General features: G+C 36.1%; 4 protein-coding genes across 8 annotated transcripts; 1 reads left to right on the top strand and 3 right to left on the bottom strand.

The window, feature by feature from the left end:
• Positions 1-58: 58 nt before the first annotated feature.
• LOC123005644 (glutaredoxin-related protein 5, mitochondrial) lies at positions 59-680 on the bottom strand. Its single transcript, XM_044399482.1, has one exon. The coding sequence runs from the start codon at positions 603-605 to the stop codon at positions 168-170; it is 438 nt and encodes a 145-aa protein (XP_044255417.1). The 5' UTR covers positions 606-680; the 3' UTR covers positions 59-167.
• Positions 672-6,607, top strand: LOC123005640 (YLP motif-containing protein 1-like). 3 transcript variants are annotated; one of them, XM_044399475.1, is made up of 10 exons: positions 672-774; positions 864-899; positions 1,336-1,551; positions 1,600-3,796; positions 3,851-4,452; positions 4,504-4,785; positions 4,839-5,066; positions 5,252-5,306; positions 6,195-6,304; positions 6,354-6,607. In XM_044399475.1, exons 3-10 carry the CDS (start codon positions 1,339-1,341, stop codon positions 6,525-6,527), a joined length of 3,861 nt encoding a protein of 1,286 aa, XP_044255410.1. In that variant the 5' UTR covers positions 672-774; positions 864-899; positions 1,336-1,338; the 3' UTR covers positions 6,528-6,607. The 3 variants fall into 3 exon arrangements, with proteins under 3 accessions (XP_044255410.1, XP_044255409.1, XP_044255411.1); XM_044399474.1 differs by having other exon boundaries at positions 3,848-4,452; XM_044399476.1 differs by lacking the exon at positions 5,252-5,306 and having other exon boundaries at positions 3,848-4,452.
• An 896-nt stretch (positions 6,608-7,503) lies between these two features.
• Positions 7,504-11,608, bottom strand: LOC123005642. 3 transcript variants are annotated; one of them, XM_044399479.1, is made up of 7 exons: positions 11,455-11,608; positions 8,830-8,965; positions 8,710-8,775; positions 8,447-8,655; positions 8,260-8,343; positions 7,946-8,196; positions 7,504-7,893 (listed from the first exon to the last, which is right to left on the bottom strand). In XM_044399479.1, exons 2-7 carry the CDS (start codon positions 8,963-8,965, stop codon positions 7,764-7,766), a joined length of 876 nt encoding a protein of 291 aa, XP_044255414.1. In that variant the 5' UTR covers positions 11,455-11,608; the 3' UTR covers positions 7,504-7,763. The 3 variants fall into 3 exon arrangements, with proteins under 3 accessions (XP_044255414.1, XP_044255413.1, XP_044255415.1); XM_044399478.1 differs by having other exon boundaries at positions 8,710-8,965; XM_044399480.1 differs by lacking the exon at positions 8,260-8,343 and having other exon boundaries at positions 8,710-8,965; positions 11,455-11,607.
• A 2,308-nt stretch (positions 11,609-13,916) lies between these two features.
• Positions 13,917-15,220, bottom strand: LOC123005645. Its single transcript, XM_044399483.1, has 2 exons — positions 14,911-15,220; positions 13,917-14,860 (listed from the first exon to the last, which is right to left on the bottom strand). The coding sequence occupies exons 1-2, from the start codon at positions 14,965-14,967 to the stop codon at positions 14,519-14,521; spliced, it is 399 nt and encodes a 132-aa protein (XP_044255418.1). The 5' UTR covers positions 14,968-15,220; the 3' UTR covers positions 13,917-14,518.
• Between the last annotated feature and the right edge of the window lie 571 nt (positions 15,221-15,791).

The following is a 15,791-nucleotide window of genomic DNA, read 5'->3' as shown; positions in this document are numbered from 1 at the left end:
ATTTTATTTGAAAATAAGCTTGACAATGTCGGATTGAGGTTATGTAATAAGTTAGCACTTTTCCTCAATAACTTTTTATTAATGAAACAACTACACAAAAACAAGTTAATTAAGATTCTATTATGTACAGCAGATATCAGTCCCTAGAACGCATACATTTTTTTAGTTTAAGATTTCTTTTCTGCATCTTTCTTTTCCTTCTCCAGCAAAAGTGCACTTTTAATCCCAACCTTCTCCAACTCTTCGATCAGATCTCCTGACTGATGCATTTGAAGCATAATATCACAGCCCCCAACAAATTCGCCGTTAATAAAAACTTGTGGTATTGTGGGCCAATTTGAAAACTCCTTAATCCCCTGTCTCAACGATTCATCAGATAGGACATCATGAGCGTCATACTGGACCCCATGCATTCGTAAAATTTGTACTACTGCATTGCTAAAACCACAACGGGGCTGTTCTGGAACCCCCTTCATAAAAACCACAACTTTGTTATTGTTGACCATGTTTTTAATTTCTTCGGCCGGTTTTGTGCTATAAAACCTGGCGAGAGTATTTGCATATTGTAGTAAATTTTTACTTTTTGTAAATAGATTTAAACTCATTTTTGTTTGAATCGATATAACCTCACTTTTCACACAACTACTAGGGACTTTCTTTTTGCATTGACACTTGGCAGCCTTGTGGATTGTTTGACAAGAATCAGGTTGAAGGGAATGAGCCGCAAAATTAATAAATTATTATTTTTTGCTAAAGTTTTAAACAGCAATTCAGGTATTTTAAGTTTTTTCATAATTAACTGGTCGCCTTTTAGCATTAGTTTTTTACTGTTTTAAAAACAACGGTTTTTTGGTTTGTTTTAGCATCAGTGTTCACTATATCGTTGGAAAAACATTGAGGTAAGAAGGTTAATTTTGAGTAATTTTCGATGATATAAAAGGCTGCAAATATGTTTTATCATGTTATTATGTGCATTTATTTCTTTAATCTGATTTACGCCCACGAAACATTTTTATTGTTTGTATTCAAACAGCCCCACTTTTTACACTTTTTTGTTTTCATTTAATACTACAAGTGACAAATTATTATTAATTGCGTTTTCTATGAGACTGATTTGGTAATAAAAGTTTTTATAGCCTGTCTACCTAGTATTTCTATAAAAACACGTGTAAATTGTTACTTTATACAGATTTTTCGTAACTTTGCAAAATGCACAAAAAGTGGCAAAAAGCAGTGTTTTCTTTTTGAAAAAAATTCTTAAGGTAGGTTGATGGCAGTAGTTTTCTTGAAGTACCATAATTCTCAAATTCTGTGTGTTGAGAGCCCTCATTTTAGGCAATGTCTTGGCCACAGTGGTCCTCAGCCACTCAACCTTCAGTTCCACCAGTACTGAATCCAACCACTCCCGTCATAAATTCAGCTCCGACTGTGGTACCCCCTGGTTTGCAATACACCCCAGAACAGTGGGCCCAACTGCAACAGCAGAATTGGAACCAGTGGGCCCAATGGCAACAACAGTACCAACAATGGCACCAACAATACGGCGCTGAAGTATTCCCTTTCTCCCAATTTTTTTTTTTTAATTGTGATGATTTTTAGTACCAGAAGTCAATAAATGCTCTTGCTCAAGCAGCCCAAACACAACAAACACCAGCGTTGCCAAACGTTGCAGTGCCGCCCCCTTTACCGGCTGATAATAGACCGCCTCCACCGGCAGACGAGCCGCCGCCTCCGTCTTACACTTCAGCACCGCCTCCAACTCACGGCTACAATACCGGTCCTCCACCAAAAACAAATGAACGTCCACCGATGCACTTTCCCAAAAATCAGAATTGGGGCAATCAAAATTACCGATACGGTACTGAACCACAAAACAAAAGAAATTTTGAACAACCTGATGATGTTAACAAGCGACCAGTGGGTAATAAGCCTGGGTGGCATAACCAGCAACAACCAAGGCCTCCTCGAGACAATCTCGAGGAATTGTCAGAAGCGGAGAAAAAATTTGATAAACAATTTGCTGAGTGGGAGGCCCAGTTTAATAAATGGAAGGAGCAGAATGCCGAGCATCCCGATAAGGAGCAATACCGGGAGTATGAGAAAAAATGGGAGAGTTGGAGGGCTCAACTCCTTGAAAGGAGGGAGCAAATGAAAAGGAAGAGATTGGGATTGACTGCAGATTCGCCCAATAAGAGTAGACCAGGATCAGGTCAAAGTTTTAATTCGCCTCATCAAAGCTTCAATCAACCGCCTCCAAAAGTATTACCCACTGTTCCTCAAAAACCAGAAGGGCTACTGCCGCTGCCTCAATCGGCGGTACCTTTTAATAAACCACCACCGAATTTAAACGATGAACCTTTGAAATTCAAAGATTCTAAACCTGTGCCAGAATTAGACGATTCAATGTCCGGTTTTTTTAAACCTAACACAGGAGGTGGTATCCCAGGCTTAGACTTGGTGAAAGATGACCCCAAAACTGGTAAAAGTGCAACTGAGGATGTTGTACTTATTGATTCTGAAGAAAAGGAGAGAGAGAAGAAAGGGCCTGATTTTGATGCCATATCCAAGGGTATTAATACGATTTTAGGAGACCAAAAGTTGCTCAATATGTTATCGTTAGTGTCACAAACACAGAATCCTAAAATCAGTGATAATTTAACAAATACTGTTTCAACAATTAAAGAAGAAAATTTTGATCAGAGTCAAATGCCGTTCCAAGACCAGTCAAATCAAAGCTATGAAGATCATTCCAATCAAGGTGAAAGTTTTGCACAAAGAGAATTTGTCAATTTCGACGATCAAACTCGGAGTAGCTTTACAATGGTCAGCAATGACCAGGAAACGAGATTTGATGGACCTGGAAATTTTGAAAGGACTCAATTTCCGAATAGATTTGGGAATTTCAATCAAGGAAACCGGTTCGGAAATTTCGAAAATGAGTCGTTTGGAAAAAACAATTTTAGTGGAAGACCCGACGAAAGGTTTCCTCCAGGTCCAAATCAAAATAGATTCGGTCTGAATCAAGACAGGTTTGGTCCAAATCAGGAGAGATTTGACCCCAATCAAGACAGGTTTGCTCCAAATCAAGAGAGATTTGGCCCAAATCAAGATAAGTTTGGTCCAAATCATGATAGGTTTAATCCCAATCAGAACAGGTTTGGCAGAAATGGGCCGAATCAAGACCGTTTTGGGCCGAATCAGAAATATGGACCTAACCAAAATAGATTTGGTCCGAATCAAGGCAAGTTCGGACCGAATCAAGAAAATTTTGGGCCAAATCAGGAACAATTTGGCTCGAATCAGCAGAGATTTGGTCCAAACCAAAACAGATTTGGACTCAACCAAAATAGATGTGGGGCGGGTCCGAATCAGGGTAAATTTGGTCCACACCAAGAACAGTTTGGTCCGAATCAAGAGAGGTTTCCTCCGAATCAAGAACGGTTTGGTCCCCAAGGAAGAAATGAAGGTTTTAATCGAATTAATGATCGGAATTTTCCAAGAGGTCCGCCCCAAAAAGGACAATTTAATTATAATAACGATAATAATTTTAATCAAGGACAATACGACGATCCAGGACACAATGAAGATGAATACGACGAAAATTATGATTATGATCAAGTGGCCTCTAATTTTGAAGAAGAAACACGCCATTCAATGGATTGGAAAGAAGAAGGAAATTATGAAGATGAAAATCAACCACCACCGGCTGAACAACAACCCCCTGCACCTCCGAAAATAACTGAAATTTTTCAACCGGCTGAGGTTATCGATTACGATCATAAACCTCCCAAATCTGGTAAATGAACGTTGGAAATTTTTGACAGTTTTGTATGATATAATTTTTTAGCAGAACCGGAAGTTTTAATCGAACCTATTTATATGTTTGACTATCGCCACAAACCTTTGAGTCGCATTCCCATTCCGCAAAGACCTAAATGGCTTACTGATGTTGTTAGAAATATAAGAGAATTTGATCCTCCCACTGTGAGGCCTTACGAACCTCCAAACTTGCGAAGATATCCTCCACCTGTCGACCACTGGCGGAAGGATCGGTACCAAGATAGGTGGTCACCTCATAACAGGCGCGGTTACAATGAAGAAAGGCGGCCATATAATGATAGGTACGACGAACCCCCAACGGAAAAAAGAAGAGAAGAAAGGAGGAGTTTTGATTATCCAGAAGAAAAGAGACACTTTAATAGAATGGAGTTGGAAGAAGAGAAAATTAGTGATACAGAATGGCCGGAAGATGATTTTGAACCGGAAAAACCTATGGATTTTCCAAAATTTCAAAAACCTGAACCTGACAAACCTAACAAAAATGTTGTTTTGATTGAGGACTTGATTAATCCTCCTGGAAGATTTAAACGACCTCCGCGCATCGTAATAATTCTGAGAGGTCCCCCAGGAAGTGGCAAAACATTTCTCGCTAAACTTATCAAAGATAAGGAGGTAAAAAAAGTCACCACCAAATTTTCTTCCATTTATTTGAGTTTTTTTCAGGTCGAGAATGGTGGTTCAGCACCACGTATTCTATCCCTTGATGATTACTTTATGGTCGAACAAGAGAAAGAAGTGACTGAAGAAGGAAAAAAAGTGAAGATTAAAGAAATGGTGTATGAATACGAGGCTGAAATGGAGGAATCTTACAGGACGTCTTTGATAAAATCGTTTAAGAAAACTATAACAGACGGTTATTTCTCGTTTATTATTGTAGATAATGTTAACGACAAAGTGAAATATTTTGGGGAAATGTGGAGTTACGCGAAACAGTACGGTTTTCAGGTTTGGGCTAATATTCAAGAATTGGTTTGTGATAGTTTGTGTGGTTATTTCAGGTTTATGTTTGTCAGTTAGATTTGGATGTTCACACTTGTTCTAAACGAAACATCCACGGAAGGTCTGAGGCCGATATCGAAAAATGTGTCTCAAGCTGGGAAGCAACTCCTCAACACCACCCCATACTCGATGCCACAAGTCTCCTCCAATCAGCGTCGATTCCAGAAGTCGAAATGGAAGAAGTCAATTCACCTGAAAGTGATTTGAACGAAGGTGACGGGTCGGAGGTAAGATAGAGGTCGAAGTAAGGAAAAAAAAAATAGTTTTAACAATTGTTCAACTTATTATTATGTAACTGGTATTTTTCCACAGCATAATATGGTGTTGCGATCGTATTTCTGTTAGACTTGATTTCGTTGTAAATTTTTGTTGTTTTTATTTTATTTTTTACTAAAAAGTTAGTCTCCTTCAGGACCAAGTAGCTAGAAGCAAGTGGGACACTTTCGACTGTTCTGTTGATAATCTCGGTAAGTTATTCAAACAACAAAACGCTCGTTTAGTATTTTAGTATTTATCTATTGTACTTGAAAATTTTCAAGAGACACACATTTTACATTGTTTTGTAAAATGTGATTCTTGGTTTTCAGCCCAGGCTTGGGCTCCAAACGTCTTGAGATGGTAGTAGTTTTGCGAAATTTTACTATATTTTTTCTAGTCAAACATTGTTTAATGTATTGACATTGACATTGGGAGTGAATTTTATTTACTAACACCTAATTAGATTTCCCCAATTTGAGGCACAAAATTATCACACTACTGCGTATTAAAAAAATGACTTTCTTTAGTTACACAATCAGCGACAATCTTGAGGAGACAAGCGCTTTTATTATTTTACAGTACTTAGAACTCTTTTTCTAAATTATTATTCAAGTGATACGATTTTCAACATACTAAAATATCATTTGATTTATTATATTTCTATTACTTTTTATTGTATTTAAAATTACACTATCCAACACCAAACTCTTCCTTTAGACGAAAGTGTGAAGTTTGTTTTTTTGGGGTGCTAAAGGCGAATTTGAAAGTAGTATTAATTTTTATTGAAAGAATTTTGAGAAAATCGCACTGGTCATTTTTTTGAATATGCAAAAAAACTCGAAAACAGGCAAACAACACTTTCAGAACATTAAATGCGAAAATTAAAATTGGTTTTAAATTCGCATTCAGCACCTCAGAAAAAAAGACACTTTTTTTTCGTTTGAAAGAGGGAAAAAAGTGAAAATTTGTCGGGCAGTGTTTTTTGACAATGAACTTTCTAGTGGTGCGTGGACCGTTTTTTTTTTTCAGGCCATTCCTGTGGTTTTTTCGAAAAAAGTGCGAATTTTTGTTGCATTGTGCTTTTTTGTATGTTTCAGCGAAACTCGATGGCGTCAGCAAACCCTTGCGACAGCGGACCATGGAAGAATACCTCCAATTGGATACAGACTGGACTCCCATCAAACCCACCAAACCCGGACAAAAGAGAGTCAGTCCATGCAACTCATTCTAATTTTTTTGTAATTTGCCAATTTCAGGTTCGGTGGGCCGATTTGGAGGAACAGAAACAACAAGAGAAGATGAGGGCAATCGGATTTGTCGTGGGACACACGGACTGGGATAGAATGATGGATCCGACTGGCGGCAGTTCTGCTCTAACTCAAACAAAATATATCGAACGGACCGGACGGTTTAAAGTTGATCAGAAATAAAACACTTTTCGTCAGTTTTTTATTAATGGGTTAAGAATGAACTTTTTTTGTATGATTATAATAAATTAAAAATCATGGTCTTACGGCTTTTTCGCTAGTCCGAAGTTTAACCGGAATTTGCGCCATGTATTGACTTTGCGGTTTGGTTTCTTCTCTTGATTCTTTACTAAGGGAAGAATTCAATTCAGTTTCACCCTTGCGTTTCTGAGCTTCGATCTGACGCGTTTCTTGAATTCTTGCTTGCATTATGACCACTTGCGGATTCATTTCGTCCATGTGGTCTTGTAGACAGTTTTGTAGAATGTTGAGGAAAAACAAAAATGCCAGGAGAGTTAAGGCCGTTAATGCTATGCTGTGTTTGCCGCCGCCTTTCGAACTACTATTTTTACAAAAATTAACAAAACGTGATTAACTAATTTAAGTACTTACTGACTGTGTGATGATCCACCGGAGCTACTGTAATGCGTTCTGTCGATACTTATAGATGGTGTTACGCCCAAATTGGGCATTAGTGGATTAGGTGTTAAAGCCATGTTTTCTTTGCGATATTTTGTAGACTTGTGCGGATTTATCCCGGAACTTTTGTAGTGTCATTCCTTGTAACTGTTTTTCCGGCCTGAGATTTTCAGCGGAAATAATGCGACGAGACGTATCTTTGTACTATAATTACTTGGCGACAATTTTTAGTGTTTTTGCCGATTATTAAGGCCATTTGCTGTTTCATAATCCAAAAAACATGAGGGTTATGCTGAAAGCTAGTTAGCCTTATTTCGGCATTTTTTGGTAAAGTTGAATTGAGACTCATTTTGTATATAAAAACATTTATTAACTTAACATTACATAATCGTAACAATTGATTATTTCTTAAGTTTAACCAAAATGTTCTGATAACTTTGCAAAGCAGGGTTGTTACGTCAATTTGGTGAAACTTTCCTTAGGATTAAATTTGGTTCTATTTAAGTAAAAATAATGGAGGTTTTAATGAATAAATAAACTTTATTGTAATCGAGTTATAATTTATACTGTACATGAACCCCATTCGCTACTCAGTCATTCATTCATGCAACCATTCAAAAATGATAAAATAACCGCATCCACTAACAAAGCTCGGACCAGTCCTTGATTTCCATCGATTTCCGATTAAAATCATGTGTCATGTAATGAAACAACAAATAAATACTATTTTACAAATAAATTATTGCTCATTTTGGATATGTGTGATTCTAAAGTGGAATTTCAAACTTCGTTACATTCCAAGTACGCTTGACGGCAGTTATCACCGGATCTTCCTCGTCTCCCAGCTTCGTAGAGTAAATCAAATGTGGTGGAGCTCGTCGATCTGTCCAAGATGAAGCTAGCGGCATAACTGTAATCAAATCAAATAAATGACTTGGTCGTCTTGTTACAAAATGACAAACCTTCCGAGGTGACAGAAGAGAGAGCTTTGGCCAACATCTGTCGAGCATTCGCTGTTAGCAACGCACATGTATTTCTGCATGCATTTGCTGTCGGCGGTGGATAATGACCTGACGTAACCCTTCATCATGGCAATTCCGGCGACGGCGGCGTCACTGATCGAGTCCTTTTTGCCGATGTTTCTCGCTGCCATAGAGCGGTGAGAGAAGGATGTTTTCAAAGCGTCCAAGAGATTCACCACGATGTTGATGAACTGGAAATGAAAAGGGTTAGGACCATGTCGTGATGGGGCAAGTCAGTGGAGTCACCGACATACCTCCCCAGCTTGTTTAGCCATCATGTTGACCTGATTTGGGTCCCTAGATCCAAGCACCGTTGAAATAATCGCCGCCAGAACTCCCTGTGCAACGCAAGCCACTACTAGTGCTAAGTTTACTTATATACACGCTCACTATGCTACCAAGCGGAAGCAAAACCAACCAAAAAACACCAAAACTACCAACCTGCATGGGAGACCCATTGTCAACTTTGTCAATTCCGTCACTGTTTCCGCCTGCGCCTCCTCCAAGAATTGCCGTGAGGATTTTAAGACCAACGGAGAGTAAATTCGCCCATGGGGAAGGTGCAACGCCTGTATCGTCTAACCCTTCAGATTTGTTGGGGCCTTGGTGGGCGCCACCACCGGGACTGAAGATCATCTGCATTAGCATACCTGTGGATGCCACACAGTTAGAAAGGTTTCAATCAGGATGAGACGAACACGAACCTAGAAGGTTAGACCAGGAGAAGCCGCCGCCTCCGTTTTCGGAAATCTGGTTGGTTTGGATGTCATCTAAATCATCGAGGGCTACTTTTTTGATAGCGTTCGGCTTTTCGGCGAACTTACGTTCTATCCTTTGGGCGGGCAGTTGGGGGGTTCGGACGGGGACGAAGCCGCCGTCTGAGGGAAACGATATTGTGCTGACTATCGAACTGCTGACTAGAAGGGCGAAAAGGGCCCATCCAACTGATTGCTTGTACATCTGCAATCAAAAATTATTTTGATATTGCGTTAAAAATGTAAAAGTGCATATTAGTGAATAAAAAATACAAAAAAGGTAAGTTGTGTATAAAATCGTTTTGCTCGTTGAAGAGATAGTAAGAAAAACTCTAAACATCGCTATTTCGCTAATAAAAGAGGCCATATTCGTGTTTGCGAAAGTTTCTGTTAAAAAGCAAAGTGAAAATGATTCACTTTGTATTTTTTTTTGTAACACATTTTGTACTTGTATATAAAGACAATTCTGATTTTTTTTGTTGTGTTTACACCTATTCGTTCTACTATGTTTTCAGTTTTCTTTTAATTGCATAAAGTTTTTATTTTGGTGACGTAATTTTTAATAATTATATCAAAGTAGAATACATTTACATACTCGTTCTTAGTAGTTACAATATCGAATAAGTTTATTATTTTTTACAAATTGTAATTTATTTAAGGGACACATGTCACATGCATTTATTTTTTGGGTGTTTTTGTATCTCTACTTGATGAGCTTATGAATTTTAAGAGTGTTAACAATTAAATTTTAACTACCACAGTACAGTTAGATTTTAGATGGTAATATGCATGTAGTAATTAAGATGTTAATTACTACCTACTTTTTTACTTTTAATGTAATTAGCAAATTTATTTGATTTTATAACTGCGTACAGAACAGTTATATTTTGCATGAGTATTAAATATAACGGGTATCATAAACTTACAAAAGATTGCATCTGGAGTAGTTTTTTGGTGCTGAATCTATAGGTAATATTAAAATTTGTGTACCTAATTAGGGGTGCTATGGTACTGGAGTCAATCTATTTAAGGCGTAAAATTTTGCTTTGCAAGAAGTTTTTTGAAAATTTTTTTATTGGCTAATTTTCTTTAAAAAAGTGTCTTGCGTTATTTTTGTTCGACATACCCTTTTCGAGAAAAACGAGTTTTTTAAACCGTGAATTAACTTGGATTCTGAAAAACAACCCATGCAGTGAATTTTTTTGTAGGTATAGGTACGTTTATTTATCGCTCTAGCTACCTTAAAAAGCATTTCCGAACGTAGTTCTTTAGGTCTTTTTTCTTTTTTTGATCTAGGGAACCATCCAATTAAATTTTTTACTGCTTTGTTGGGACACTCGGTATATATATTTTAATGTACCTTCATGGTGATTCAACTGAGTTCAACTTTTGTTTTACTTTGTGTTTTTGTATAAGTGTTTTTCGAAACGAAAGCAACGCTGGTTCTGAATTAACCAATATGATTTTGGTTCTATATTGAGCTTTTTGGCGCATTAACAGTAAAAAAACTCAATTTTCTAGAATCAATCGAAACAGTATATTACAACGGAAATGGTAAATATTTTATTACATTGAGACTCAGATTATCTGACCAAGAGGCGCAGCTTCGAGGTTAGATGGAGCCAGAGGGTGAAATGCATTTTATTTATATGCTATTTTATTTACAATCACATTTCGTTCAAATAATAAAATATTTGTTTTTATTTTCAAAGTTGAGACATTAATGCTGTTGGGTGCGAACAAATTGCGTTTTTGGCTCGTGATGTTGACAATCCTGCATAAATCATTTCCCAAACAAGGGAGGGGAAGACGTATTTTCCGACGTTTTATACAATTTTACCATTTTGGCATGCATATTTAAGTTATTAATTGTGCCAAATGCGTTCACTTATTTTTCGAAAATTGTAATTTCCGATTGTCCAAGTGAGTTGATTACATTCTCCGATAATCCGTGTTGCAATTGACCGAGAGAATCACGATCAAGTTCAGTGGCGTACCATTTCTAGGTCACCGTTATTTGACTTTACCGTAATTTGTTAATTACATCGAATATTATTCATAGACGGTCCAATCTGTGTCAGGATCAAAAAGCGCGAGAAGAGTAGAATTATCCATCGTCCTACTTAAAGAGTCGCAATTGTGATGGGTACTTTCTATGGTGTAATTTCTAGAACGCGATGATTTGCGATGCGTTCGGATGATTTTTCGACAATGCCATTACAACAATTGAAATGATTGTGTTGGGTAACCGCTATTATCGGGAAAGTGTTCCCTCTTGGTGCAATTAGCGGTAATTAAATTCAAAAGAGGGTAAATGACCGGTTGGTGCGTTGCCAGTTATAATTGCCGTTAACCGCGTAATTTTGACTCAGTACTTCGATTTTTCATGAAATTTTTGTTCTTGTGCTTGGTTCTTGTGCTATCGTCAAATTCTCCGCATGTAGGTCGCGGCTCGATAGTAGGTCATTGGGCATTGTGGACAGTGCATCAACCTCGCGATGTTCACTTTACAATCAAATGAAAAACGTGTTTACTTCAACCAACAATAAATCACTGAAGCACCCACCTGAATTTTCCAGATAATTTCGTCCGAAAGCGAAATTTCGAAATTTACCAAAATATGACCAACTTCTCAGAAAAATATTTTTTATCAGTGTTATAATTAGGGTAGAAGTCGTAAAATGTTTCACTCACCTTAAAAATTCTTTTACTAAATCACAGACAGTCACAACAGGTAGACAGACATGCACTTGTCGGAAGATAACTACTGCAAATGCTTCTTAGATACCTTGAACTTGGGTTTATATACGTTGACCCACTTACCTGTTGTGGGAAATGCCAGTACGGAGTCGCCACAGCGGTAGTAAAACTTGATGACATCTTGTGGAGATGGCTAGTGTTGTGAATTTCACTTGTTGGGAAGCGCTTGATATTTACCTGTTAATTTGATTTAATTACGTATAATCCAATGAGAAATTAGGTTTGTTAATTGGAGCAGACCCTATCATGAACTTGAGGGAAGTTTTAAATTATTACAAAAATCATTTATATTCATAATTAGAAAAAAACTGATCTACCGATCAGGTTAATACTTTTGGCAAATATAACGGCGCTATTTGGCGTTAAGTAAATTATGTAACTGTTATTATAAATTCCTTTTTTTATGTCTCCTAGTTTACTATACCGTTTTTACCCAATGTTATTCATTTTGGAAAATTTTATAACAAGTTGAATAATTTTGTTGAAAGTTTTTTGTCACGGGATAACAATAAGTATTCAAAAATTAATTTTTTATTGTCTTTGTCAAGGTCCGGTTGTAATGTTAAGAAAGTATTGAGTCATAAGAAATTAAATAAATTGTGTTCCGGCGAAGAGTTCGACTTGGTTACTTTTGGAATCAGATCCGGATTTGGGTTCATTGCCTCTTAAATGTAGCATTTCTCAGACTGTTAATGACGTAAATGGATTTAAATTTTATTATCAATGCAATATTCTTTAATTTTACATATTTTATAGTTTTATTTAAATAAGTTACAGATGATGCAATAGAAGCTGCATTGACAGTGTAGGTATTATTGGATTTCAGCAATTTTAACAAGATTAGGGTCAAATTTCATTCTTGATACACAGAATGTTTTAGATTTAGTTGTTTTTAAAAACTATAAACTAGTTATTAGAAGGACGAGATTTGGTTTTGTTTAATTTTGAACTTGTTAGAACTTTATTTTACTGCAGTGGAGCACAAGGGAGGAAAGTTTAATCTTCGCTTTAATCTCTGGGAGAAAAAGTAACTTTTTTCTTGCTGTTGTTGGAGTAATTTGCAGGTAAAAAAGTAATTCTGTCTCCCGAGTCTATGTCATCGAATCATCTATGGAACTAATAAATCATGCCTTATCGACGACAAATTGTCTAATTGCACCAATTGCGCTGATTGTTCAATTAAATTTGCTATGTTTACTCAAATTTGAAACACTTTGTAATTACATTTTGATAATTTAAGAAATTTGAATGCGACTTTAATATGCGTAAAATTACAATGTTAGGAATTTGGAATTTAATCAGATTTATTGTCAAATACAGTGATTTATTGAACTTTTGTTCTCGGTTTGATGATCTAATTTATTTAACGTGTTTGATTTACCGATACTTTTAACTTTTCAGTATTTTTTATAATTTTTAGTGGTTTTAATAATATTAAGTCGTTTTCCGGTAGCACCTACATTTCATGCACTGAATAAGCGTATCCAATTTGATTTATTTATTCATCTTAAAACCGTATTACAATAATTTGAAGATCCTCGCGTCCAATCGAGTTTTTTCTCGAAACTTTTTCCTTCTTCCTTTGATCACTTTTCCCATTCTCATTCTTCTGGGCCTTTGCATTCTTTGCTTTCTCCTTATAAACGACATTTGATCTTGGCGACTTTTAACCTCCATTTAAGTGAATTTTTCACATTTCCGGTCATGTTACAAACAAATATGTCACGGTTATACCAATTTTTTCGTAGCGTTGAATCTACCATCTGTCTTCTGGCGAGATTTGAACGTTTAGAGGGCTTTGAAGTGATTAACTGTACTCGCTCAATTAAGGTTTAACAATGCTAAATGCTTCCTACACACGAATAATGGCGATTTCTAGTAAAACGTTCTTGTTTTCCCTGATTCGATTCAATTTTTTTCGACTTTCGTAATATCGACATTTACATCTCGTGTGCGCAATTTGAAGTTTCTGTGACATAACGGAACACAAATACGCGCTCCTAACTGTACCTCAATAACATACTTGGATGAAAATATTAACACATACATGGCATCCTTTCTACAGACCAAAATAAGTAAATGCACTGCGAACTGGGCCTGATTATAATAGTGCAGGTCGAGGAAAACTTGTTTCAATTGTAACTTTTTGTCTCAGAAGTCTAGAAATACAATTACTTTAAAGACGAATTCTAGTATTTTTCAAACAAACCTCATCATCTGACTCAGACGGGCTTATCAGTTCCCTCACTTTAGCCTCAAACACGTCCTTTGTTGTTTCGTCACTATTTCGCCGTTTCAGTTTATCTTTTATAAAGTAAGCGAAAATGCAAAAAGTCAGTAGCAAAATCGATACAAAAGTTACCAGGAATGAAATAAAGAACAATAAAACTAACAACCACATATTGATACACTTTATTACAATGATAAGGTACTTATATTTTTAAATTCTTATCGTATGTGCCTCCAGATAAATCCCAGATAATTAGTGGAAAGACGTGCGACTGCTCGTAGGTGACCCTCGAAAAAAAGTATACTCTCCATTAGTGCTATAATCACTTATCACTGACAGTCTTTGCCCCTCTTCGTTGAATTCGTAGGTTCGGGTTTTATCTTTGTATTCTTTTCGGTTAATACAAACGTAAATTGCTGAGGCAACAGTAGTCACAAATCCAATTATTATTATGATTACACTAGGGTGGGATTTAAAACTTTCAACTAGATCCATATTAAACACTGAATAACGTCTCGCACTTTCAAAATTACATTTACACTGAACTTATCAAATTATACATGAATCACAGAATGATAAGTAGTGACGGAAGTGCATTTTCGTCACGACTAATAGGGAAAATGTGATATTTAGTTCTGAAACATTTCCACTTGTGTAAATATTTACAGGAAATTTATTGGTAGTATTTCACACCAACTCATTTGTTTATAGTATAAAAAGATAGTTATAATGTTCTCTACTTGAAAAAAAAAAATGATATTATGGTGTTTAAAGTATCTTCATAGTGGCTACTTCAGACGCCGGGCGATTATTATTCACAATGGGGTCATAATAGCTAAATTCGTGTTCAGTGTCCATACTGAACTGAGACATTCGATTCTTTGAAAGATTGTCGGTATCTACATTGCTGTAATTTATATACGTTTGATTAAGACCTGTAATTTCTTCTGACGATGCTTTGGTAGTAAATTCCAAATTTCTACAACAGGTATAATATGTTGTGGCCATCAAGAAACACGCTATTATGATAGTAATGACAGCACCACCGATTACAACCCAAGTAATATTTTTCTCATAGGCGCAAACCGCATATATGATGTGTATAGTGAGCTAAAAAAGCATGATTATTTATGATTATTATTTAAAAAAAATGATCTTACTTCAATGGCAACTTGTGATATTGTATTCTTCATTTTTGATGTGTTGTTGTTTTGCATTTGTCAAACGGAAAGTATATTTTTTAAATTATTTATATCATTTTGCTAAAATTACTAAATATGTATGAATTGTGGCAGCAGGATTTGCCCGTATTATCTTATCTTTTCCTGTAACATTTTTATTGATAATTTGTTATAATAACTTGACTGTTCACTGCCAGAGTACCTATATGGAAATGAAATTTATTTTTAATGTAATAAAGATAACTCTAAAACTCTAAAAATAGTTATAAATTATTTTGCAAACTTTTGGTTGAGATGCTGTTTTTGATACTGTTAATTTTCAGAATTTGTTAGAAGCAATGTTAGAAGTATTTTAACGCTTTCGTGAGCCACTTGTTAGGCAACCAGACATGCCATGAATATAAATATTGGTTATCCTCATCGTGGACCTCCGTTTCGAACAGTAATTCTGTACACTGTAAACTTTTCTATGGTCGGAAAAATTGCTCACATCAAGATTTTTTCGACTAAACTAGTTATTTTTGTTACAAATACCTAAAATACAGTTTTGCGGACGAACCGTTGTTGTTTCCGGTCAAGGCGAAGCCGTGTTACAAATAACATTTTTCTGTTAAATCTCCCAAAAACTAGTGTCTCAAATTCGATTTAAACCTGTCTTATCCGATAGATTTTATTTACCAAGCATTTTGCCCTATCTCCTCCAGTTTCGCCGAAATCGGCGAAATTTTGTTTGGAAGTATTGACTTAGCTTTCGTCAATCGATAGATATTTTTTACGCTAAATACGATGGTGTTGATCTAGGTAAATCTAGGTAATAATTTGGCCATAATCGTCCAAAAAGTAAAAATTTTTAAAATCGT

This window comes from Tribolium madens, unplaced genomic scaffold, assembly GCF_015345945.1.
Source record: "Tribolium madens isolate multiple individuals breed KSU strain unplaced genomic scaffold, Tmad_KSU_1.1 Scaffold_20;HRSCAF=117;Tcas5.2_LG4, whole genome shotgun sequence".
Taxonomy (NCBI): Eukaryota; Metazoa; Arthropoda; class Insecta; order Coleoptera; family Tenebrionidae; genus Tribolium; species Tribolium madens.
The sequence above is the reverse complement of the archived record's forward strand: the minus strand, read 5'-3'. Positions and strand labels throughout refer to the sequence as shown.

Excerpts from the sequence above, each read along its gene's own strand:
- LOC123005640 (XM_044399474.1), top strand. The coding sequence starts at position 1,339 with ATGTCTTGGCCACAGTGGTCCTCAGCCACTCAACCTTCAGTTCCACCA. Across the intron at positions 5,067-5,251 it reads ACGAAGGTGACGGGTCGGAG|GACCAAGTAGCTAGAAGCAA; the intron begins GTAAGATAGAGG and ends AGTCTCCTTCAG. Across the intron at positions 5,307-6,194 it reads CTGTTCTGTTGATAATCTCG|CGAAACTCGATGGCGTCAGC; the intron begins GTAAGTTATTCA and ends TGTATGTTTCAG.
- LOC123005645 (XM_044399483.1), bottom strand. The coding sequence starts at position 14,967 with ATGCAAAACAACAACACATCAAAAATGAAGAATACAATATCACAAGTT. Across the intron at positions 14,861-14,910 it reads TATCACAAGTTGCCATTGAA|CTCACTATACACATCATATA; the intron begins GTAAGATCATTT and ends ATGCTTTTTTAG.
- LOC123005642 (XM_044399478.1), bottom strand. The coding sequence starts at position 8,965 with ATGTACAAGCAATCAGTTGGATGGGCCCTTTTCGCCCTTCTAGTCAGC. Across the intron at positions 8,197-8,259 it reads TGGCTAAACAAGCTGGGGAG|TTCATCAACATCGTGGTGAA; the intron begins GTATGTCGGTGA and ends TTTCATTTCCAG. Across the intron at positions 7,894-7,945 it reads CTCTTCTGTCACCTCGGAAG|TTATGCCGCTAGCTTCATCT; the intron begins GTTTGTCATTTT and ends ATTTGATTACAG.
- LOC123005644 (XM_044399482.1), bottom strand. The coding sequence starts at position 605 with ATGAGTTTAAATCTATTTACAAAAAGTAAAAATTTACTACAATATGCA.